The 23643-nt window shown below is 59.9% G+C and overlaps 1 protein-coding gene across 4 annotated transcripts in view; it reads left to right on the top strand.

Moving 5' to 3' along the window:
- Positions 1-23643, top strand: part of CASKIN2 (CASK interacting protein 2) — a 33188-nt gene extending 9545 nt beyond the window's left edge. Inside the window, exons 3-21 of one of the 4 annotated variants that reach the window (XM_017811881.1) lie at positions 11698-11749; positions 13698-13795; positions 13895-14040; positions 14170-14265; positions 15129-15259; positions 15470-15578; positions 15719-15827; positions 16122-16207; positions 16288-16405; positions 16638-16805; positions 17245-17366; positions 17813-17894; positions 18007-18101; positions 18326-18436; positions 18546-18647; positions 18885-19023; positions 19354-21498; positions 21620-21938; positions 22145-23643. In XM_017811881.1, coding sequence (XP_017667370.1) covers positions 11698-11749; positions 13698-13795; positions 13895-14040; positions 14170-14265; positions 15129-15259; positions 15470-15578; positions 15719-15827; positions 16122-16207; positions 16288-16405; positions 16638-16805; positions 17245-17366; positions 17813-17894; positions 18007-18101; positions 18326-18436; positions 18546-18647; positions 18885-19023; positions 19354-21498; positions 21620-21938; positions 22145-22241 — 4325 coding nt within the window. In that variant the 3' untranslated portion in view covers positions 22242-23643. Of the gene's footprint in view, positions 1-11697; positions 11750-13697; positions 13796-13894; positions 14041-14169; positions 14266-15128; positions 15260-15469; positions 15579-15718; positions 15828-16112; positions 16208-16287; positions 16406-16637; positions 16806-17244; positions 17367-17812; positions 17895-18006; positions 18102-18325; positions 18437-18545; positions 18648-18884; positions 19024-19353; positions 21499-21619; positions 21939-22144 lie in introns of all 4 variants that reach the window. The other 3 variants (XM_017811880.1, XM_017811883.1, XM_017811882.1) reach the window with 3 other exon arrangements.

Genomic DNA, 23643 nt, shown 5'->3' with positions numbered 1-23643 from the left:
AGAGCTGTCCTTGGTGGCAAGGCTGGCTCGGGCTCTCCCACCCGCTTTGCAGGTGCCTCCTGCCCCCTTGGAGCATCGATCCCAGTGGCTGCTGGCTCTCGCTCTCGCCCTCGAGTAGCCCATTGGGAGGCCTCACCTTGTTTCTTTGCCAGGACAGGCATGGATAAGCCTGAAGGGGGTTTTCCAGCTGTAGGTGAACTGGGTGCAGACAGCAATATGGAGACTGGATTGGGAGCCCCCTCCCGTGGGTGTCCTCTCTTGCCTGAGCAGGACACCCAACTCACAGCTTGTGTGGCCCCTCAGGGACCTGGGATGTGTCCCTGCCATGGCGAGGTCACGTGAGCACCGCTTGCCTCAGTGGCCTCCAAAAGGGGCCAGAGTCCTCCCTGGTGGCTAATCATTGCCTACATGGGGGACACAGGTACATGGCATACCTGGCCAGCAACATGGGGGCAGCCATGGCCCAGGGGTTGCTTTGGGCTGCAGCTCTGGCTGCTCTGGTTGGCCTGAAGCAGCTCTGGTTTGGTTTTGTTGGGCTGACATAGGTGGGAAGGACTGTGTCAGCCTTCCTGACTTCCCTGAATGAGCACTCACTAATCCTGCTGGCTTAAAAAGAAGGGGAAAGCTCCTCCTTGCAGGGAAGGAGGCTGCTGCACAGACTGAAGAGCTGCCTCTGACCACGCTCTGTGTTCCAGCCCCAAGAGCTGCTCAAGCCTTGGGGGAACCCTCAGCTTCCTCCTAGCAGTGCTGGGACACAAGCAACTCCCTGTCTTGAAGCATCTGTCCCACTGGTTATATTTAGCAGCCCATGGACATCCTGGAGCTGCTTCTCTGTTCCTTCCACCCCAAACCTGCTGTGGGTGTGAGGGTGTCGAACTCTGGGCCCCCCAAAGTCATGGCTCTGCTCTGTTCCACTGCAGCCTGCTCCGAATGCCTGCGGTTCGCTCTCCCAGTGCTTTCCCAGAAGGATTGGCACAGCTCAGAAAGCCCTTTGCCGGCAGGGTCTGGGGATGAGGCAACCCGCCGTGATCCCCTGGCCAAGGTGGGAGGCACGGCGTGCCACAGGAGGGGTGGCATAGTGCAAGAAGAGGTGCCTTTTCCTACGAGAAGGAGCTGAGGGAGGTTGGAGGGTCTCTTTTCTCCCTGTGCTCCCCTCACTTTCTCCCCACCACCCCCCCGGGATGCTGCGAGGCGGCAGGTGGGGGTTTCTGTGCTCGGCTCCCACGTCCTGCCTCTGCCGCCAACTCGGGCTTGCCGGGGCCGTTCCCGACACGCACCCGCCGTGCTGGGAAGGCGTAAACAGATCGGGTTGCCGGCAGGGGTCCAGGGAGCGGGCAGGCCTTGGCTTGTGTCCCACCACCTCTCCGTCGGGCCGGGGTGTGGGGAGCACCCAGGCTGGGGTGGGATGGTGGGGGCTGGCCTGGCAGCAGGGTCCGTGCAGGCAGCAGGGTCCCTACGGGAAGCTGGGCACTACCTTGGTTTGGCAAAGGGACACGGGTGTTACTCCTGCCTCAGTTTACCTCTGGTGCTTAGGTGGGCCTGTTCTTTGACAGCTCGGAGGTGTTGATGTGCAGCCCCCAACCCTCTGCCCCATCCCTGCACGGGAAGCTGCCGTGCCAACCAGAGCTCAGCCCATGGACTGGTGGTCCTCAGATCCAGCTCCCCTCATCTATCAGAGTTGCATTGTGATGCCTTTGACCTTGCTGTAAATCAGCCCCTGTCCTTCCCAAGGTACATGGGGGGGATGGGACTGCTCCGTGTAGCCTTTGTCCCCAGCTGGTCCCCAAGCAGCTGCTGCCTGGCTCTGGCGTCCGGGCTGGGCAATGGGAGGAACTCGCTGCCCTCCCTGCCGGCCCCGGAGCAGCTGGGACAAGGGGAGGGGGTCAGGAACGCAGTGCCCAGAATAGCTCCACAGTCACTGAGGGCCCCATGGGGATGGCAGGATGGGTGCGGAGTCCTGGGGTGGGTTCCTGCTTCCAGCACAGGGGTGGGGTGATGCCTCTCCCAGGACATAGACTTGTCACTGGCTACTAAGCAATTGCTGCTTCCATATGGGGACACACAGAGTGGTGCAGGACATCCTGGTGATACAGCTGTCATGTCCCTCTACTGTCCGCTGGGTATGGAATCCCACTGTAGACCAGGGTCCCAGGTAAATCCTTCACTGCCACAGCTGCATGAAAATATCCCAATGGAGCTAAGGTACAAGAAAAGTGCCACTGGCCAGATGCTCAGCAGGAAGTTTGGTGATGGCTTCTCCCACTTTGTGGCATTGCACAACCTGGAAACCCAGACAGGCAGCTGAAGGCTCTGATCTGTCTGGCAAAGAGCCCTCCTGCTGGGCATGGGCAAAGCCATGCTGCTTCCATGGCCTCGGCAGGGAAAGGGGAGAGCAGCAGTGGGGTCGTCTCTCAGGCTGCTTGTCCCAGGCTGGAGGGAGCTTGTCCTGTGCCTGCCGGGGTGGACTCATCCCGCACCCATTCCCCACTGGCAGCAGCATGGAGCAACTGCTCAGTTCCCATGTGTTTTGGTAGGTGACCTTGCGCCGGGGATGGGAGCAGCAAGGAGATAACCCTTTGCTATCACTGGAGAAAAGATTTGGAGAGGGAGCCCTCCCCTCCATCATGGCTTGGGAGCTGAGCAGCCGCTGCTGGGTGAGGTCCTTATGCTCTTTCCCAATGTAGATGCCATGAATGGCTGCAGCAGTCACCCATCCCGCATCCCTTGGGACTGGCAGGAACCAGAGGCCACACTTCATCTCTGGCCGGGAGGGAAGGACGTGGTTTGCTTAAGCTGCTCAGATCCAGGCAGCTGGAGGAAGCCAAGAGCCTCTCGTTTTGGCTTGGCAATAGAGGGTATAGCCAGGAGCCCCCCCACAATGGAAATCCTTGGTTCCTAGGGAGGAAAACACAGTCCCCAGGCAGCATCTGTCCTGTCCCTGCACAGACTGGGCTGTGACCGTCCCAGGGGACCCCGCCGGCACGTCCCCAGGCAGGACTGGCGGCAGCACCGGCTCGCGGGGTCAGAGTTGAGGAAAGGCATCCGCAAGGTATTTTTAACCACGTGTGACTCCAAACTTGGGCTGCCAGCAGCCGTCTGAGGTTGGTCCTGGGCCGCTGACGGCTGGTTGCCCACGGGCTGGTGGCGGGGGGGACTCTGGGGAAAATTCAGTTCCCGGCTGTCAGGGCCTGGGGAAGGAGTGACAGCACTTGAACCATCGACCTTCTGGGTGACCTCCCGGTGCCTCCCCTCCCATCCTGTGTGTGCCTTGCCCAGATTAGCGCAGCCAGGGTGGGGACAGCTGCTCCGTCCTCCTGGCAGCGCCTGCTCCAGGTGCACGGCAGCTTCCCTGGGGCCAGAAGGGGAGGATGTCACAGGATTTCCAGCCTCCGCATCCCTGTGTGCTTTGAGTACTGGCTCCACCGGCTGGAGCAGCTCCTGGATGCCAAGCTGCCATGTGCAGGTGCCAGGCTGACACTGATGAGGACGGAGTGCCATGGGGCCATGGCAGCCTGGTCCTCCAGCCTCAGCCTTGCCCTGCTTCCCCTGGGAGCTGCATGATTGCTGCGACCCTCCAAGCACAGTGTAGGGGCTGGATCCTTGTTTTGCTCCCTCGAGCCCGCAGGGTTTTGCTGGCCACTGTTGGCTGCTCTCATTTTTATCTGGGATTCATTGTTAGAACCATAAAATAAGCTGTGTGCTCCTCTTGAGCGTCAAACCCCTCCAGGTGTAGGTGGGTTGCTGCGTCCCTGCCCGCCCTCCCTAATTAACTGTTGCTCAGATAATCCAGACTTTACTGACCTGCCCTAATCTTCCTGTGCAAGGCCTGCCCTTCACTGCTGGCTCCTGTCGCTCACCTCTCATGCCCCCTGTGAGCTTCTGTCATGTTCGCAGCCCTGGGTACGTGATGGAAGATGGTACCCTGGGATGTGGCATCCCCCCTTGCAGGGCTGCCAAGGTTGTTTTCCCCACCAGCAGCTCCCTCCGTGCCCGCGCTCACACTGCTCTCACCGTCCCCCCACATCCTGCTTCCCTTCTTTCTTCCTCCCATTGACCTTCTGCTGGTTGGATTATTTTTCCCCAGATGCTGCAATCTGCATTTTTCCCTGGGTTGAATCTGCCTGGGTTTGTTCTCCTAATCTCTCTAAGTCCCTTTTGTGTTATTTCTGCCCTCGTCAATCTGTAGTGCGTCCACCACAGATTATTTTAATGCACTATTTGCTTGGTGTCGCATTAATGAGAACACTGAGGGTGTCTGTAGGTTCAGCCCCTTGGCCTGGATATCCAGGGAGCACCAGAGCCCGGCAGCCCCTTCCTTGGCTTCCAGGGAACCGGTTGGAGCCAGTATGGAACCAGCTGGATGGGAGCTAAGGTGCGTTGTTGGTGCTGGAGCAGATGCTCCTCTGGTTCCAGGCCCAGGGGTGGCTCCTGGCCCCGCAGTGTGCCCGGTGATGCACAGTGGGTGCAGGCAGTGCTCGCACTTGGCCGCTGGCCCCCGCTGCTATCGGCCCATCTCTTCCCGCTCAGGAGGCGTCCTGTCCTTTCGGAAGGATGGGGGAAATGGAAAAGGCTCCACCTCTTCCCTGGGCAAATACAGCTCCTCTGAGTTCATATCCTGGAGAGCGGAATGGCCAGGTCCCAGCAGGGACGGTGACTTCACCTCCCGGTAACGCGCTTCCCCGGCCAGCTGGGAAAGGAGCCCTTGTATCTCCGAAGGAGCCGCCCGGCCTCCCCCACCCAAAGCCTTTCCCAGCTGCTTCCATCCTGGATGGGGCTGGGGGGATGCGATTTCAGCTCAGTGGGGAAGGGCTGTTACTGTTCCCCCTTGCCAGGGGATCTGGACTGGGTGCATCACTTTGGGGTAGGCAATGGCTGCAAACCCCCACATTTTTTTATGGGGAAGGGGAGCAAGTGCCATTCATCTCACCACGCAGCTGAAATCCTTCTGGGTGCCTGAAGCTCAGAGCAGGAGCACATGTTTGGCTTTTGCAAGAGGTGAATCCAGCCCCAAAGGACTCCTGTGATGCTCTTTCCTCCCTCTGATATTTGCCCCTCTATCCATGCTGTGGCCATCAAACCTTGGAGGGTGAGAGCCGAGAGCTGCACCTTCTTCCCAGCTGCATGGATGGGGACAGGGTTTCCGACTCTGCTTTTCCTTTCATTGTTCTGGGAGCCTTCACTTTGAACAAACTGCCTGTTTTTTCCTGCTTTGATTGTGAAGGGAAGCAGCAGGGGGGAATTGGGGGTCTGGCTGGGTCTCAGGGTGACTGCCTGGGGGTAAGTGATCGATGTCTGTGCTGTGCAGGGATGCTGCCCCAGCTCCCTCCTGCTGCCAACCTCTTTGAAATACTTAATTGTTGGATTTTCCCTAGGAAAAGGCTCACAGCTTTCCCAAAGAAGGAGAAAGGCTGCCAGTTGACTCCATAGTCCTGTTGCCATATCCCCAAACCCTTCCCTTTGCCTGTAGTGGGTCTGCAGCCCAGCCCAGGAGGGAAGGTGACCTCTCAAACTCCTGTGCCTTTGCCATCACCTGCCTTCACCATCATCCACCATTGTATCTGAACACATTGCAGCTTAGAAGGAGAAAGCACAGATGAGGAGGGAGACAGAACTGCCAGAGGAGACTCAGACATGCCATCAGCAGAGACAAGTTGGTGACAGGGACAGCTTGGACTCTGCGTGGCTGTAAGCCCTAAGATTTGGGGCTCAAGCCAGGGGTAAAGGCGGACTTCTGCTGAGGTTAGAAACAAGCATTTGGTGCAGGGATGCTCAGAGCACTGTGTCTGTGTCCTGCCCTCAGGATGCTGTGAGGAGCTGCCAGGAGCTCAGCTCCTGGAAGGTTACTGCACCTGCTGTGGGTTATTCCAGCTGGACCCAGGCTGCTGAAACCAGGAGTGGGGCTTGGTGTGACAGCCCTCGCACAGCCTGGGCAGCGTAAAGTCCAGGGTTTGATAGGTTCACAAGGGATAAGACACCCATTATTCTCGAGGAGTTGCCAGATGCTGGTGTAAGGACAGATAAGGGGCTCCCTGCAGTGTCATGCTCTCCCATCACTGCTGTTTGCCCTGTGTTGATGGGAGTCTGCCTCCCTGATTGCAGCCTCCCCATTCCTCCCAGTTAACCCAGTGGCTTTGGCCCAGTTGGAACCACCCCACAGTTCCTGGCTTGGCAGAGGACCTGTTTGTCAGCATTGGTGGGGAGCCTATCCACAGGGACACTGGGGATCCTCAAACCCAGCAGAGACCATTTGCAGGCAGGAAAGGACCCTCGGCATTTGGACACCTGTGGCATTTGGACACAGGGATGGGTGCTCTGCCAGAATATCCCAGACGGCAGCACCTTGGCATCCAAATTCACCCACCACAACCATGGGAGACATTAGGGGATCCCCAGCCTGCCCAGGGAGCTGGGCACAGCACTGGGCTCAGCGTTTGGGGTGTGGGCTGGTGGCTGTGGCAGGCACCAGGGTCAGGAGCCCTTGGCTCTCACCCAACCTCTGTTCCAAGCTTGCTGGGCAACTCTGGTTGAGTTTCCTAACATCTCTGTGGCTGAACTCCTTCCCTGTCGAGGTGGGTGAATCTCCTCTGAACCTATTGGGAAACTGCTCCCGAAGCAGCCGGTCTGCCGGGAGGAGCCGGGTGTGGGTGGCCACAGCGGACGTGCCTGTGGATAGAGAGGCAACAGGGAAGGGTGATTCCTGGATTCCTGTGGAAGAGGGATGGACATCGCCTCTTTGGGTCTTGATTTTGGGTAAGACAGTAAGTCTGTCCTGAATCCGGGCACAAACCCACTGTGTGCTGAGGCAGGGTCCCTCCCCAGGCCATCACAGAGCAGGTTGGGTGAAGCTGCCACCTCCTGCCACCTCTGCCTCCAGCTCCTGAGGCTGCCAGCACCATCAGAGACAGTTGGTGCTCTGCAGGATTGCAGCTGATTAGCTCCTCCAGCTGGTTTGTTGGCTTAGTGGTGACAGTCCCCAGGTGGATTTCGTTTTCCAAGGAGGGTATGTGTGTATATTTGGTGTGTCCAAAGCACATGGTCTCCCTCCCGTCATCCAGGGTAGCAGGATGGTGTTCCTGCAGTGACCAGACAGACAACCCTGAATGCAGGGTACTTGTAACAGGCAGTGCAGGGATGCTCGGGGCTGGATACTGATGGATGCTGATGGATGCAGGGATGCTGGTGGTGTAGGACATTCAGAATGGTTGTTGAGGGATGCTCATGGCTGGCAGCACAGGGAAGTACATGATACAGGGATGCTCAGACCTGCAGCATGAGGAGGCTCATGGCACAGGGATACTTGCAGCCAGCAGCATGGGAATGTGATTTCCCAGGACAAAGGGAAGGGGTGAGAGTCTGTGACACAGGACCAGCAGAAAGGGGTATTTTTCCAAGCATCTCTGGCAAGGAGATGGATCTCCAGTTAAGATCTGTGTGTCCTGCACAGCAACCCAGCCTTGTGGTGGAGGAGCTCTGCTTTGGTGGACAAAACCAGGGGGGTCACAGCACAGGCTGGAGCCTGATTCACTGTGTGAGAGCCAAGGGGCAGGACTCTCCACAGGATATCTGGGCATTTCCTTCTGCAGCCAAACCCAGGAGAGTGCGTCGCTGCTTCCAAACGAGCGGATCAACGCTTTGGAGGGATTGTGTCCATCTCCAGGACCTCGGGGCGAAGCTCATGGGTGTCCCTGCAGAAAGAGCTCTCCGTTGAAGGGCAGGGGGTGACTCAGGGTGCCCAGTGTGCTGGCACAGGGGGTGTTGGCGGGGCGAGGGCACGCCTGGCTCCACACAGCCGGCACAGCCGGCGCCAGGCGAGCGCCTGGGGGGGTAAATACGAGTTTGTGCCGGGCCGGCTGCCAGCGGTGTGGGTGAGGTGCCCGCCCTGGCCGGCCACTCCCCGGGTGCCCCCTGCACCCCCCGAGGAACTCAGACCAGCCTGGCATCCCCACCATGGGGCTGCAGCCCAGCCCCACGGGGAAACTGAGGCACAGGCAGAGGGGGCTGTTTGGCCGGGAGAGGTGGTTGGGAATGCGCCATGCGGGGCTGTGCCATCCTGGTTAGCAGGGATCTGAAAGGCCAAGGGCCAGAGCCGGATCGTGCCGTGGATGAGGGTCTCGGCCCCGTGTGGTGAGCGCTGCCTTCGCCACGGCCGGCGGCCGGCCCGACATTTGTAAGCAATTTGCCGGAGCGTTCCGGAGGTGCTTCCCGCTGCCGCTTGGCAGCCAGACACTGCACAGAAGCTCGCTGGCTCCCTCGAGGCCTCGCTCAGGCCCGGCCCAGCACTGCTGAGCCTCGTCCTGCCCGGGCAGGCGCCGGAGAACGCGCCAGGGCCGGGAGCAGAGCGGGGTGGGAGCCTGGCGGGACCCCTTGGAGGGGTCGTGCTGAGGAGCGGGGCCGAGTAGGGGGAACCCACGGCTGGAGTTAACCCTTGGGATGCACCAAGCTGGGTTTTCCCTGGAAATAACCCCTTCAGGGCATTTTGCATTTCGGCACTGGGTCTATTTTCTTCTGGGTTCATCTTTCCGGGATATGAGCGTGCTCCTGGCGGGAAGTGGGGGGTGTGGGTTAGCTCCGGGGTGCGCCTGCTCTAGTGCAGATCTAGAGGGGGTGATGATGTGGTTGGGAAGGATCCGGCTGCCCCATCCCAGTGCTGTAGCTGGATCGACCCTGCAGCCCTTTTTCAGCCTCCCCTGGCCGGAGCTGCACCTCTCAGCCAGCTGGTCTGGGAGGGCTGTGGGATTGGGAACAGCCTCTGCTGAACCCCAGAACATCTGTGTGGAAAAGAATGGGGAGCCTGGGCACCAACAGGGAGAGAAAGAGCTGAAGAAATGGGGAGAAACCTGGGGAATTGGTCAAAAGGAGCACATGGATGGAATGAGGAAGAGGGATGCAGGGAAGCTTCCCATCAGCTGCCTTTCTGTCACTGGGTTTCTGGGGGCTGCTTTACCAGCCCCGTGAGCAGTACAGGGCAGGGTGTGCAGGATGGTGCTGGTGGAGGTGTCCCAGATGTCTGGCTGTGCTCTGCTTCCCCTCCATCCCTCCAGTCCCCTCCTTTCCTGAGCCTTTGTGCCTGGGACTGCACAGTCCCGCACCTTCCAGCCTGGCTGCAAACCCTCCAGTTCTCCAAGCAGCAATTTACCCACCTACAAACCGGGGATGAGCCCTTTCCTTTCCTGCCCGAGGTGAATCCAAGCATTTGGGAAAACTCCCAAAGGGGATTCTGCTCCTGACTCTGCTGTTTGGGACCTGCTGCTTTTCCTGCCACCCACGCAGCTCACAGGTCCTGCCCCGAGTCCTGACCTTCCTGGGCTGCCAGAGCAGGGAACTAATTTGAGGAATGTTGCTCAGGGAGATGCAGATAATGACAGCTGCATCCTGGGGCTGAGAAACAGGCAAGGACACCCACCACATCCCAGCCCTGCTTACTGGACCCCCCTGGCCAGCCCAGTCCTCTTGTAGGATGGGGTCAGGGATGGGATTTTGGGGTGAGCTCTCCCTCTTCAAATAGTGGGTATTGCTTAACTCCAGGACCAGCCCCCAGGGGCTGTGGACTGTTTCTGCCTCTTTCGGATGTGCTGGTGCTCAGTGGGCATCTCCATCCAGCCCTTCTCTTCCCATCATTACCTACCCAGCTCTCATCATTCAGACTCTGCCCCTCCTACCCTGGGTAAGGACCCCTCCTCCTCTTCCTCCTTCTCCCCCTCCCCACCTTTTCTCAGAGCAAAACCTGGTGGCGGTTTTCAGCTGCAGCTGATGGGAGCAATCCCACATTGGCCTGTAGTGTCCTTTAAAATACCTATTTATAACCCCCAGTTAAAGGCAGGGGGCTGGGGATAGCTCAGGGAGTGGGAGGTGATGACTTCACAGGCACAGGGATCAGTGGAACCCTTCGTTTATTTTTAATTTTATCTCGATTGTGTCCTTTGAAAATCCCCCGGCAGCAAACACTTCCCAGCCCTTCCTGCTTCCCGCTTGCAGGATCTGTCCCAAGACTTTTGGAGGGACAGGATGAGACCTTTGCCCACCACAGCTGAGCCCCTTCCTGGCACCGCAGTACACCCCAAGTGGGATTCCTGTGACAGTGGCACTGCAGGGGTCAGTGGTTACAGTTGCTCCGGGACTCGGATCACGAGTGGCCTGTTTACAAGTGAAATGTTATTTTTTTCTGATGGGGAAATGTTACAAGTGAAATGTTATTTTTTTCCTGGCTGGTGGGGCCAAGGAGAGTAACTTGTCCTTGATGGAGACCCCGGATCCTGGGCTCTTGGGCAGCATGGAGGTGGGAGGGAACAGTGGGAGTTATGCCGAGCCACTGCTTTGGGAGCCAGTTCCTTTGGGAAGGGCTGTCGGATTGGTGGCTTCCGCTCAAAGACAAACAGCCTCTGGAAGAGGTAATTAGGGTGATCCTGTCTTGATCCCCTCAGCTGTGGCTTCAAGTCACGAGTCCTTCACCAGCAGCCACTCCAAGCCCATTTTGCATTAATTAGGCTGTTTACAAAACGCTGTAAATTGCAGTAATGAACACCCCGGTCCTTGGTTTCCTTTAATTATCCATTTGCATGATGAATGAGCCAGCCCCTCTTCAGCCCTCCTTTTCCAGCAGAGGGGTCACACAGCCCAGTATGGCTTTGTATGGGATCTGCCATGTGAGATGGGCAGAGACCTTGGGAGAGGGGGAGAAGAGAAGGGAACTGAGAAGGAGATGAAAGAGAAGGAGGAGAGGGATCTACAGTCCTGGAGATCTACCCGGCTGCAAGGGAGGGGGCTCCTTTCCCATTTCCCACATTTCAGTGGGGTTTAAGCAGCTGTTTCACCCCCAGGCTCAGAGCCCAGCTCTCAGACTTGGATTTTCCAGAGGAAAAAGCACAGAAAACTGTTCAAAGCATTTAATCCTCCCTGGCTCGGCAATGGGGCTGCCTGGAAAGGCAGAGGAGGAGCGGCGGCATTTCTTGCCCCCCACATACCTTCCCCTTTCTTTCCCTTTTGACTTGGCGGATGAATTCCAGAGATGTTAATCCACTCTCAACCCCTCGGTGAAGAATAAAATGTCCTCTCTGTGTGGGAGGAAGGAATTCATTGGAATTAATTGCGGGAAGGAGTGGGGAGCTGGGGGTGCACTGGGGGTGCGTGTGAGGCTGTGCTGAGGGTGGGGTGAGCATCCTCTGCTGCCCAGAGGTCCCCAAAGTGGAGGGAGGGATGGGCAGGGGGATGGGGATACCCGAGGTGGCACAATCCTTGCATTCACAGCTGGAAGTTTCAGCCTCTGCCCTGGCCGTAAAAATGCCAACCATGTGGTCTGTGGGCCAGGCAGTGGCAGCACAGGGAGCGAGTGGGGGGCAAAAGGGCTCCACTCAGCAGTTTTGGGGTGTCAGTGCCTATAAAGGGGAGGGAAGTGCTGTTCTGAGCCGGGGTGACAGGAGCTGCGGGGTCCAACCCATCCCGGGGGCACACAGAGATGGGGCAGGGGGGACAGAGGGGGAAAAGGGTCTGAGCTGGAGCTGGTCAGTCCACTGAGGGTTCGTGGAGGTGAATGTGGAGGCAGAGAAGAGGAGAGGAGAGGCCACCGGGATGGGCCAGGCACTGTTCTGTGCGCTGGGAGGTCGGTGTGGCTGCAGGATGGGGTCTGTATGGGATCCCAGGGGCCTGTGGGGCGGCGCAGGCTCTGCCTCCTGCCCTGACCTTCGGCTCTTCTCTCCCCAGAGCTCCTGGGATCTGCCAAGCGCCTGAACGTGAACTACCAGGATGCGGACGGGTGAGTGCTCCCCTGGCAGGGTGCTGGGTGCTGCTGCCATCAGCCTGGGTGGGCTTGTCCTCCCCCATAGCCAGTTGGTCCTGCAGCTCAGGGTATCATACAGCATCAACAGAGAACACAACAGCATCCCAAAGGCAGGGGAAGCCCTGCAGAGGCAGAGCCAATACCTTCCCAGATCTGAGCTGAGGGCTGTGCTCAATCCATGCTGTAAATCCTTCATAAAGCTCTTCTGCATCCCCCTCCATAGGCATGGGAGTGAATAAGGATGGCAGCATGTCCAGCCAGTGCCCTGTGTCCCAAGTGCTGGTTGAAGCAGGGAGGAGCCCCACCGCCTGCATGTGCTTGTGCCTGTGTCTAATATCCCAAAAGCAAAATCCCATTGTTTGGGGGGGTTAGGGAAAGAAAAGATGAGGTTGCCAAGTGACCACAGCATATTTGTGTAGCTCATCACTTCCAAAATCCAAGTACTTAATAAGCTGGGTACTGAGAGTTAAAGAAACCACAAAGGCCCATAAAATAAATAAGCATATTATTCTTATTGAATTAACTCTGACCTGTCAGTCATTAGCATTGTTTTATGTTCTGTTGTTGTACCTAATTTCTACATGTTTTCTTTTGGAGGACTCTGTAGGAAGAGGTGTCCATGATGAGTCCTAAGAGGCCAGTGGGGGGTTGGGAACATGCAGGATAGCTCCATCTTAAAATAATACTGTGCAGATGGAGCTTAATAGAAAAAAAATATTTAGTAATAGAAGCAATGATCCGATTCTGATAAGGCACAGGGGTTGTGCTCGGGCAGCTCCAGGAGGGCTGCTGATGGGAATGGGGGTAAAGGGTCTGTTCCCTGCCAGAGGGACACAGGCAGGGCATTGGGTTTGGATGGGGCACAGGAAGGGACGATAGGGAGGTGAGACCCGAGCACAGGGATGGCAGTGTGTGGCTCTCCTGGGACAGCCATGGTGCTGGTGGTGTCCTTGGCACCACCTCACCTGTGGCTTGCAAGGGATGGGGCAGGTGAGCAGGGGTTTGTGCAGCTGCCCCAGGACAGAGCAGGCCCTGCAAGGACCCCCACAGGGCTGGGTCAGGGGGATTTTGTACCCCCCACATTCACACTTTGAGGTAGAGGTTTTGCTGTGCCCCATGGACATGGTGGGTGTATTGGAGGAGTGAGCAGCCCTTTCTGCTGGGGTTGGTGTCCCTCCTGCAACATCCAGAGACTGACCAAGGGTTTGGGGGTGCTCTGGGACTGCAGATCACGAGGAGAGCCATTCTGGCTGAGCTGCATCCCCAGCACGGGGCTGGAACCCTGCAGAGCCCATTAAAGCCCCACGATGGTGCTGTCAGGAGCCCCTCAGCCCCCTTGGAGTGGCACACAGGCTAATCCCTGGTGGCACAGGGACCCTCTTGCTCGGCCTTGGCCCTTCACGTGACAGCACGGGGGGAGCGCCAGGCAGACAGGCTGCTTTCACAGCCCCAGAACACAGGGCTCTTTCATTCCCAGCGGCCTCCCACGCTTTGCCATGGTCTCTCGGCATCCCTGCTGGCATGGGGAGGGGGCAGCTGGCAGAGGGGCAGGAGTAGCCACTGGGACGATGAGCTTGCCAGATGCTGTGAGCAGTGTTTGTCTGCCTGGCTGCACCAGGGAGAGGGGAGATGCATCTCCCTCCATCCTGCCTATTTGCCTCCTGCACGGGACAGGGGGGTGAGGGACCCTCTCCCTGGGGTTTCCCAAGGTACAGAGTCCCTGCACCCCTTGCTGAGCCCTGGAGCACGCACAGCTTGGAGGGATTTATCTGTGTTTTGTTATGGGGAAACTGAAGCACTGGGAGCAGGGAATCAGGAAGGATATAGCCATGAACAGCTGGTGACAATCCCAGCCCATGTCCCCATGCAGAGGGGGCTGTGGGGTCAGCTGTGGGGCCAGGCTGAGCCCTGCCTTGTGTCCCAGGTTCTCGGCACTGCACCACGCAGCCCTGGGCGGCAGCCTGGACCTCATCTCCCTGCTCCTGGAAGCACAGGCCACTGTGGACATCAAGGACAGCAATGGTAAGGGGTGACCCCCAGCACGACCCCCGGCAGCCAGCTCAGCCCCCCCAGGCGAGGCTGGGGGCCGTGCCCAGCCCTGCTGAGCCCCGTTCCCCGCAGGGATGCGGCCCCTGCACTACGCGGCGTGGCAGGGCCGCGTGGAGCCCGTGCGGGTGCTGCTCCGCGCCGCCGCCTCCGTCAACATGGCCTCGCTGGACGGGCAGATCCCGCTGCACCTCTCGGCACAGTACGGCCACTACGAGGTGGTAAGTGAGAGCCCAGCACCCCCCACGCTGGGGGCTCGTGGGTGGGGGCAAACCCCGCCGTACCGGGGGGACGGGGGCAGGGGTGCGGGGTGATGCTGAGCCCCCCTGTGCCACGTTGATTCCCCGCAGTCGGAGATGCTCCTCCAGCACCAGTCCAACCCCTGCCTCATCAACAAGGCGAAGAAAACCCCGCTGGACCTGGCCTGCGAGTTCGGGCGGCTGAAGGTGGGTGCTGTGGGGCTCTGCCCTGGGCTGGTTCGTTCTCCGGGGGCGGCTCTGGAGCCGGCTGGCTCCTCTGGGAGCAAAGTGCTGGGTCTGGCCACAACCGCTCTCCCACTGCCACAAGCCTCGGAGCCCAGCAGGCAGCACCTGCCTCCTCCCATGGCAGGACAAGGCCAGATCCTGAGTCTGGGAACTGCAGGTTTTGCTCCTGACCTCGCAGCAGGGCAGCGTCAGGCTGGGAGGGAAGCCAGGAGTTCTCGCTCCCAGTTCTCCACAGTCTCCCCCCACCCAGCCCGGCTTTGCTTGCGGTTAAGCGCAGATAGGCTGAGCTGGCTAATCCCAGCAAACTCTGAGCATCCGGCCCCGCTCCAGGTCCCTGGCACAGCTTGTGGGGATAGGCCACTCTGAGCTCTGGGACACCCCAGCGCAGCCAGCACTGCCAGGTTGGGCTGGAGCATGGCCAGCCAGACTGTTCCGTGCCCCACCAGGAGGGGACAAGGGGGATATTTCCATTTTTGGAGTATCCATAATGTCTGCAGCTATAAACAGGGCAGTAAAAATAACTCCTCTGTGCCTCTGGGTTGCCCTGAGACACTGAGAGTCGCTCTGGGCTGGAGAGACTGGAGGTTTTTAGGGCTTGGTCTGAAAAGCCTGATTATGGGAAGACTATTTCTGGCTACTGTGACCTTTTATGGCCCCTCACGAGAGTGTGGCCTTGCCAAGCACTGTCCAGCTCAGGCTGAGCCCTGGGGCTGTTGGATGGAGGGGACTGGTGGGATGGGGAGTCGTAGGCTGGCCCCCAGTCCCTTGCTAGGAGGGTGTGGGGGGGGTACCTGCACTCAGCTGCTCACCTGTGCCCCATGCAGGTGGCCCAGCTGCTGCTGAACAGCCATCTGTGTGTCGCCCTCCTGGAGGGACAGTCCAAGGATTCCACTGACCCCAACTACACCACCCCGCTGCACCTGGCAGCCAAGAACGGGCACAAGGAGATCATCAGGTAACCCCCTGCCAGCCCAGGGCACTGCCCTTTTCTGGAAAAAGCCATCATGGCTTCAGTCCTGCATCCTCCCAAACCCACCTCCCTGCTTCAGCCCCTCATCCCCAAGGCAAGGTGCCAGGTGCTGTCCCCTTCCCATCACAAAGCAGCCCATTGCCTGGCCCTGATGTCCATGGCCTGCTGTTCATGCCTTTCCCTCCTTCTCACCAGGCAGCTGCTGAAGGCTGGGATTGAGATCAACAAGCAGACGAAGACGGGCACAGCCCTGCACGAGGCCGCGCTCTACGGCAAAACGGAGGTGGTGCGGCTGCTGCTGGAGGTGAGCACAGTGGGGATGGGGCTGCATGGGGGGACAGGCCCCTGAGGGTCAGCCAGCACCCCTTCCCCTCTGTCCCTCGTCCCCCATGAGTTCAGCAGCAAGTGGGGGGTCTGGGCATGACCACGTCTCCTCCTGGGCAGGGCGGTGTTGACGTGAACATCAGGAACACCTACAACCAGACGGCGCTGGACATCGTCAACCAGTTCACCACCTCACACGCCAGCAAGGACATCAAGCAGCTGCTGAGAGGTGAGGTGGGGACAGCACTGAGAGGGGCTTCCTCCCCCTGGGACCTGCTTGGGCTCCCAGTGCTCCTGAGTAGCCTAAACCAGTGGGCCAGCATCCCAGTCCCATGTCATATGTGCCCACGTCCCAAACATGGACAGTGTCTGGAGACTGAGTCCTTCCTGCAGCAGTAATGTTTTCTTCTCCCCTCTCCTTGCTTTTGCTTTCTCCATCTGCCTTCCATGAACCCACTCTCTTTCCTCCCTGCGCTCTGGCACCTTCTTTCTTCCCTCTGTCCCTTGCCTTCAGAGGCATCAGGAATCCTGAAGGTCCGAGCTTTGAAGGATTTTTGGAACCTCCACGACCCGACTGCTCTAAATGTCCGAGCAGGAGACGTCATTACGGTGAGGCTGCTCCCTGCTCCCATCCCCTTGCCCCACCATGGCCCTGGGTACCAATCCCACCCCTCTCGTCCCCATGGCAGGTCTTGGAGCAGCATCCGGACGGGCGATGGAAGGGGCACATCCACGATGCCCAGAAAGGCACCGACCGTGTCGGATACTTCCCCCCCTCCATCGCTGAGGTCATCAGCAAGCGAACAGGTCAGTGGCCATGCCAGGGACAGTCCCCTGTGTGAAACCATCCCACCCTTCCCAGCACCTCCTGTAGGACAGGCCCCACAGCCCTGGCTAGCTAGGGGGAAGAGAAGGACTCAGATGGGCACAGGAGGTTGTACCATTGGTGGGGTGGTAATTTGGGGGTTGAGGCTCAGCTGTCCCCCCCCACTGCCTCCCGCATGAGCTCTGACCACACGTGTTTTGTCTTTGAATGCAGGCATGGTTGTCCCCCGTGTGGCACCCGCACACCAGCGCCAGGGTCCCCCCGGGGCCCTCCCAGCACCCCCCGGTGGGCTGCAGCACCTCCCCGACGAGTGTCCTCACCAGGCAGCCCCAAGTGGCCACCTCACCCTAACCCGGACGGCCCCGGGCCCTGACAGCTCAGGTCAGGGGAGCAGCTGGGGAGGGAGAGGGGCTGGGGACCTTCCCCTGTTCCCAGCCCTGCCTGGGCAGGGGGACACGGGGGGAGACTCTCCTTCCACCTCTCAGCGGGGAAGCAGCCAGATAAGAAGGAGCAGGTGCAGGGAAAGGGAGTTTAGGGGAGCCCACAGAGCAGCCCCTTCGTTCTCTGTGTCCTCAGCAAGGCTGCATCCCCATGTCCCCTCTGTGTGTCCCTTGCCAGCCCAGGTCACCCTGTCTGTGTCGTGCATGCTGGGAGGCGGGAGGGAACTGGTGCATTGTCTGTGGCCAGAGGGATCTTGTGGGAGACTGTTTTTTACTGGCATCACTGTGTTGGCACGTGGGTCCCTGCTGGGGACCTCTGTGCCCTGCGTCAGCCCCGATCCCGGGGTGTTCCTGACGGCCTCCCTGCCTGCCCCGAGCAGCAGGAGACAGGAACAGCGTGGGCAGCGAGGGCAGCATCGGCAGCATCCGCAGCGCCGGCAGCGGCCAGAGCACTGAGGGCACCAACGGGCAGAGCACCAGCATCCTCATCGAGAACGCCAGGGTAGGCACCAGCCCCTGCTCCCCCAGCCCGTCTCTGGGCCAGCTCAGGCTGGAGATGGAGCCCCAGCCCCTTCCCTGTCCGCCTGTATCCCTCCTTTCAAAGGAAGGACTGCTGGAGCTGAGCATCCTCCACCAAACCCCTACTTGCTGCCAGGACTCAGCAGGGAGATGCTTCTGGGGGGTCTTCAGTTGCTCCCCAAAGCACAGCTGGCCTTTTTGAGTGGAGCTGGTACCATGCAGCATCTCCACTGTGTCCTGTGTCATCTGAGAGGATAAAAAAGGCCCTGGGCCAAATCCTGTCTAGATCTCTTGCTGGGGACCAGCCTTTCACTGGGGGAAGCTGTGCCCAGCAGCCCAGTGCAGGGACCACCCCTCTGCTCCTGTGGGTGTGGCAGGGCTTGTCTCTGGAGCAGGGTCCCTCCTTCACTCACTCCTCCTCTCCCTCAGCCTCTGCCCTCCTCCAGCGACGACCTCCAGCAACACCTTTTGGGATCAGAGCCACGCAATGGGCAGTTGACAACCACAGCAGGTGAGGGCTGTCCCAACTCCATGGGACCTTGGGGACAGGTGTCCCCCCAGCCATGGGTACTGCTTGCTGCTCAAGTGCCCCCATGACAGTTCTCCTTTCTCCTCTCGACCAGGGTCACAGAGCCTAGAGACCCCAGGCAGCTGCCCCCCTGGAGACAGGGTCTTCTCCCACCAGTTCTTGCGTCCTGAGCAGCTCCTCGAGGGGAAGGTAACTGGGACAACTGGGAAATGGTGCACTGGGTGAGAGGGCTGTGTTTGGGGCGCTCAGCCCAGCTCTCACTGCACTGGGGACACAGGGAACTGGGTCTTGAGAACACTGGCGACAAGTGGGTCTTGCCCAAGGGGATTCCGTTGTCCTGCCTGGAGCAGTCAGGTCCTCCCAGCCCCTGCAGCCACCGTGATGGGCCGTGCTGTGTCCTGTCCTCTCCTCAGGATGCAGAAGCGATTTACAACTGGTTGCGTGAGTTCCAGCTGGAGTCGTACACTGCCAACTTCCTCAACGCCGGCTACGACGTGCCCACCATCAGCCGCATGACCCCGGAGGTAGGGCAGGTCCTTCCTCGCTCTGGTCAGCATCTCCTGAGCTGCTGACAGTGGTACCCACTGCTCTGTGCTCTCTGAGCTGACCATGGCCCCACTCTGCTCCCCTTAGGATCTGACGGCCATCGGCGTGACCAAGCCAGGCCACAGGAAAAAGATCTCCACGGAGATCGGGCAGCTGAGCATCGCCGAGTGGCTGCCCAACTACATCCCGGTGAGTCCCTGGCACCGGGGCTTTGGTCACCCTCTTCTAGGTTTTTCTCAGAGCTCTCTCACCCCAGGACAGGACCAGGAGCGGGTCTAAGTAAATACATACTGCAATGGCTTTGACTGTCTTAATGCAGTCAGAGAGACCCTGAAAACACAGACCCCTGAGCAGAGACAGGGAGGGGATAATGAAGGTGCTGCCAATGCCTCGATGCTCACAGCAGCATCTCCGTGCTCTTTCCAGGCTGACCTGATGGACTGGCTCAGTGCCATCGGGTTGCCCCAGTACCACAAAAAGCTGGTGAACAATGGCTATGACTCCATCACCATCGTGACGGACCTGACGTGGGAGGATCTGCAAGAGATTGGCATCAACAAGCTGGGTGAGTCCCTCCCGCCGTGCTGGGGTGGCCCAGGCCAGCCAAGTTTCCCACCCAGTCCCCACGCCCCATTCTCCCTCAGGCTGGGAGGTGCAGGCATGTCCTGAGCACCTGGAAAGGGCAGTTCATGGCTGTCCCTAAGGACTCTCCTTGGCAGGCTGGAGCTGGGCTGAGCCAGGTAGATGCTGGAGGCAGTTTGTTCCCTCCCATAGGCAGGGTTTGAATAACCCAGAGGCCTTTGCTCTGGTTGGTGACGTGACCATGACCCTTCTTGGCCAGAAAACAAAGGCCTTGGGGGCTGGAGCCAACCTAATGTCCTTTTCCTTCCCGCAGGCCACCAGAAAAAGATCATGCTGGCCGTCAAGAAGCTCAGAGACCTCCGCAAAAGCCTCAACCAAGCAGAAGCAACTCTGGCAAGACGGAAAGTCCCCGGTTCCCTGGACATTGTCACCATCGAGTCACTGGAGAACGGGGAGTGCCAGTCCCCACACACCCCCAAAATGACGACCTTCCAGGACAGCGAGCTCAGCTACGAGCTCCAGACAGCCATGTCCAACAGCTGCCATGAGACACTTGGCATCAAGAGCAGCCAGGGAATGTCACGGAGCCAGGAGAGCATCGGAGTGCGGTCCCGGGGCTCGGGGCACTCGCAGGACAACGTGCTGTCCCGGCGCCTCTCCAGCCCCTCACAGGAGAGCCTGGGCAGTGGGGAGAGCAGCAGCAGCAGTGGGCAGTCCTGTGCACCACCCCGCAGCAAGGAGAGCCCGGCCAGCCTGCCGGGACGGCCCAGTCCTGAGCCCTACGGGATGCTTGTGTCCCCCGAGGGGCTGAACGGCTTTGCCAACGGTGGTGGAGGCAGCCCTCTCAAGGAGAGGAACCTGCCCGAAGGCACAGATCAGTACGCCCGGCCCGCGGCTCAGAAAGGAGCCGGGACTCCAGCAGTGACCCCCTGTACTCCTCCCCAGACCCCCAGCAAGGGAACAGCCCCGTACGTCTTCATGTACCCACACATCTCCTTGAAATCCCCGACGGTCCCATCCCTCCTGGGAGCGGAGCAGCCCAAGGCCCTGGCGCAGCCGTACCCCTCCATCTCCCCAGGGCAGAAGAGCAGCCTGCAGACATCAGCCCAAAAAGGCTTCTCCTACCTGCACAGCCAGTGTGGCCCCACAGAGCCGCCCACCGCATCCCCCACGGGTGGGGAGCAACACAACGGGGGTGAAGGCTTCAAGCACAAGAAACGCTCCCACAGCCTGAACCGCTACGCGCTGTCGGACGGGGAGCACGAGGAGGAGGAGGGGGCTCCCACCAGCACCCTGGGCTCCTACGCCACGCTGACACGGCGGCCGGGCCGCAGCCAAATGCCACGGGCCTGTCTGCAGGTGGATGCCAAGGTGACCCGCAGCCAGTCCTTCGCCATCCGCGCCAAGCGCAAGGGCCCTCCGCCGCCGCCTCCCAAGCGCCTCAGCTCCGTCTCCAGCGCCCTTGCTGCTGAGGCAGACAGTGAGCAGCCCCCCAACCCCGAGCAGCAGCCCACAGCCCCCCAGGATGTGGTTGATGCAGGTGCCACCCCCAGTGACACTGGCCGTGACAGGACAGTGAAGAGCCTGGCGGCTGCGCTCGAGGGAACACCAGGGGCGAGTCCGCCCAAGCCCCTCCTGGCCCCAAAACCACTGCACCTGACTCAGGACTGTCTCCCCAGGGCAGATGTGGGCGACAAGTCCTATGCTGGCGGTGACACCAGCAGTGCCACACTTTCTGATGGCAGCAGGGACCCCTTTGAGAGCAGCAAGCCACGGAGACGGACACTGAGCGAGCCCAGCGGTCCCATGACAGAGGTGGCTGCGCAGGGCGAGCGAGAGGACGCCTGCTCAGACACGGAGGAGGAGGCCAAGCCAGGAGTCTCCTCCTCGTCCTCCCAGAACAGCTCCAGTGAGTGTATCCCCTTTGCAGAAGAAGGCAACTTGACCATCAAACAGCGGCCAAAGCCCACTGGGCATCCCAAGGCCGACACAGCCGTGCCAGACACAGAGCCTGGTTCCCAGCCAGCAGAGCCCCCCTGCTCTACTGGGAAGGAGCTGGCAGCTCCCGCTGCCGCCAAGGAGCCGCCTGTGCTGGAGTTCAACCTCACTGAGTCGGACACGGTGAAGCGCCGGCCGCGGTTCAGGGAGCGGGAGCCGCTGCAGGCGGTGCTGAAGGCGTTCAGCATGGCCGGGCAGGCTGAGCCGGGGGGCACCCCCACACCCCAGTATGCCCAGGCACAGGCAGTGAGCATCGCAGGCCCTGCCACACCAGCACAGGCACCACGGGCTGGGCTGGCCGGGGATGCCTTTGACGATGACAGCGTGGAGTTCAGGATTGCCGAGATAGAGAAAAGCATCTTGTCGCTGGAGAAAGGGATGAAGAAGGCACCGAGCCCCACCAAAGCCCCCAGCCCCACAGAGCTGGTCGGCACGGCCGTGGTGAGGACACCCACTGCAGGTAAGGGGGATTGTGGGGGTGTCCCCGAGGTGGTGGCAGGGCCTGGGGCTCCCTCCTGTGTTGGTATGGGAGGCAAGGAGGACCTGTGCCACCATGTGCCATGAATCCCCTTCCTCTGCAGATGTCCCCACCAAGCACACCTCTGTGGCATCCACCAAGCTTGTCTTCTCTGGGCCCAAGACCATCTACCAGCAGGTCCTGCAGCCCTCCCGCCACACTGTTGCTCCCTGGGCAGCCACGGAGGCGGTGCCGGATGTGATCGGGTCCCTGCCTGGTCCCAGCTCCCTGACACTGGACACAGGCAGCAAGGTGTTGGCAAAGCCTTTGGCAGCTGCCCCGGGGGCCACCCTGGCCCAGCAGCGGCTGGAGCAGACCAACTCCACACTGGCAGCCACCCTGCAGGCAGCTGAGAAGAAGATCACGGTGGAGGAGGCAGAGAGGTGAGGGAAATCCTGGGGCTGAACTTCTGAGGCGGGATTGGGAAGCTGTGCATGGGCACTGCCTGCACCACACAGGTCACTGGTGCTCGAGCCCAGCTGTGTGCTGAGCTCCAGCTGCCACTGATCAGGTCCAGCCTGGCCAAACCTTCCCCATCAGCACCTGCAGCCTTTGGGCGGTGCTTTGACTCTCTCCCTTTCCTCCCCAGCCACCCTGGGACTGTGCACTCGGCCAAGAACATCCTGGAAGACATCAGCAACATGTTTGACGACCTGGCTGACCAGCTGGACGCGATGCTGGACTGAGGCTTGCTCCCTCCTTCCCCTCCTCACCTCCGGCTGCTCCGCCAGTGCCCCTCGCCATGGGAGGAGTGGATCTGGCACCGAGCGGCGCCACCAGGTCTCTCCAGCCGCTCCCTCCCCGCACTTTGCACTGCAGCTGGGAACGCAGCTGCCCTCCTTGCTCACCCCTGGCTCTGTGTCACACGTGCCAGCGTGGCTGTGGGCCGGTTTCCGAGGGGGTCAAGCATTTCCCACCAGACTGGAAGCAGGAGGAGAGCCCAGAGGGGGCTGCACATGCGGTCCTGGAGGCCACGGAGAAGCCCTCGCTCCCTTGCACAGAGCTGAGGAGCCTCCACAAGGGACCTTTCTCTTTCCCCACTGCATTGTCAAGCCTTGCCTCTTATTATTTATCCCCTGCCAACAATGTGTCACAGGAGAGACCTCCCCGGGCAGCCGCCACTGAGCTGGCGATTTACTGAGCAGTCCCAGCCCCGGCAAGGCCTGACAGCAGCTAAAAGAAGACAGGGCTTGTCGCAATTTGGCAGCTTGTGGAGCGAGAAGGAACCTTTCTGCTTTATTTGCCGCTTTTCCAAATGCGTCAGCATCAGGCAGCGTGTAATCCAAGTGGATCGAAATCCCTCCGGTGGGACCCGCAAACCCCTCGGGATGGGGCTGGCACAGCCTCTGAAGCAGCGGATGTTCTGTCATGGCCCTGCCGGACATGGGGGGCCTTCCTGCCCCTTCCCAGAGTGATGAGGATGGTGATGGCAGCACCAAAGGCCTGGGGATTTGGGCCAGTCCGTCTGGATCGTGCTGCTCAATGGAGTTTGCCCTCTGCCAACACCGTGCCTACACAAACCACCACCCTGGTCCTTCCAGAGCGAAGTAGCAGCGTGTTGACGTTTTTTAATTTCTTTTTCCCCCCCCTCCCCTATCCCTTTTCTTTGTGAGAAAGCAGCCCGTTTTCCCAGTCCCCCTCCCTGCAGGGAGCTGCTGGCACAAACGCCGCCGCCAGCATTGTTGAACAGTAGCGGCGTTCGGGGCCGGGCGCGATCCTTCCCCGCGGCACCGAGGCCCGGCGGGAGAGCTGACCCCGCGTGCACCGCGGGAATGCGGCTCGGGAAGCAGCTCCCGTGCGCTGGATGCGGCCACAGCCCGTGGCTGCAGCGACAGCTCCCTGCATCCAGGCGGGAGGAAACGGCTGCATCGCTCGGAGACAGATTTCTCTCTCGCAGGATCTGCTCAGTAGTGCATGGCTAAATATGTCCAAGAGCCCCGAACTTGGCTCGCGCCCGGCATGCCAAGCAAATGAAAGCATCGGAGCACCAGAAGGGAACTGAAAGATTGTGCTGAAGTGCCATTTGTTACAAAAAAAAAAAAAAATCCAAACAAAGGGAAAGAAAAATCCACGTATTCCCCTCTTTTT

Source organism: Lepidothrix coronata, unplaced genomic scaffold (genome assembly GCF_001604755.1).
Source record: "Lepidothrix coronata isolate B3197 unplaced genomic scaffold, Lepidothrix_coronata-1.0 Scaffold34, whole genome shotgun sequence".
NCBI classification, from domain to species: domain Eukaryota; kingdom Metazoa; phylum Chordata; class Aves; order Passeriformes; family Pipridae; genus Lepidothrix; species Lepidothrix coronata.
Note: the sequence above shows the minus strand (reverse complement) of the source record. Positions and strands in the feature narration are given on the sequence as shown.